Below are 624 nucleotides of genomic sequence, written 5' to 3' on the forward strand. Positions count from 1 at the left end.
TGTGTTCATCCAGCTCTACACCTTGTTATCTCAGATTCTCCAGCATCGGCAGTTCCTACTATCCCTATCCATGCCGCCCTGGCACTGACAGAATCTATATTGATACCCACCGCCCCTTCACTCACCACATTCCCCCTCAGCTCCACAACTCGCTGCCCTTTCTTCACTCGGCTCCTGATCTTCTCTCCATTTAGTGTACAACCAGGCCCTTCCACCATGACGAACGGAATCAGGGAGCGAAGGAAACCGGGACACAGTCAAGGGGGGGATCCCGCCAAAAGCAGTCAAACCGGGAGAGTCGTCACAGAGCATGCGCTTCACCCAACAGTCCAACACCAGTGTTGGCACGGAGCACGCGCTTCAGCTAACCATCGTATCGGTGTTGGCACGGGGCATGCGCACTGGAAAACCGCCGAAAAAAACCGTCCAAGCGTGGCGGCGGAAGTGCGCGTGCGCAGGAGTCGATGACCTTCTTGCGGACCTATTCCTGTGGTGAATGTATGTGGGAAGGGCTGCGTCGGTTAGAAAAAGGCATTGACAGTATTTAAGTGAAACAAAGAACTACGGATGCTGGAAACTTCAAACAAAACAACAAGTTGTTGTTTGTGGGCCCGGAGGTGAATT

General features: G+C 53.2%; 1 protein-coding gene across 1 annotated transcript in view; it reads right to left on the minus strand.

Moving 5' to 3' along the window:
- neil3 (nei-like DNA glycosylase 3) overlaps positions 1 to 394 on the minus strand; it is a 39,108-nt gene extending 38,714 nt beyond the window's left edge. Inside the window, exon 1 of the mRNA XM_048594019.1 lies at positions 111 to 394. Within this exon, the coding sequence (XP_048449976.1) occupies positions 111 to 218 (108 nt within the window). The 5' untranslated portion in view covers positions 219 to 394. The remainder of the gene's footprint in view (positions 1 to 110) is intronic.
- Positions 395 to 624: the final 230 nt, after the last annotated feature.

This window comes from Rhincodon typus, chromosome 3, assembly GCF_021869965.1.
Source record: "Rhincodon typus isolate 14 chromosome 3, sRhiTyp1.1, whole genome shotgun sequence".
In the NCBI taxonomy this organism is placed as follows: Eukaryota; Metazoa; Chordata; class Chondrichthyes; order Orectolobiformes; family Rhincodontidae; genus Rhincodon; species Rhincodon typus.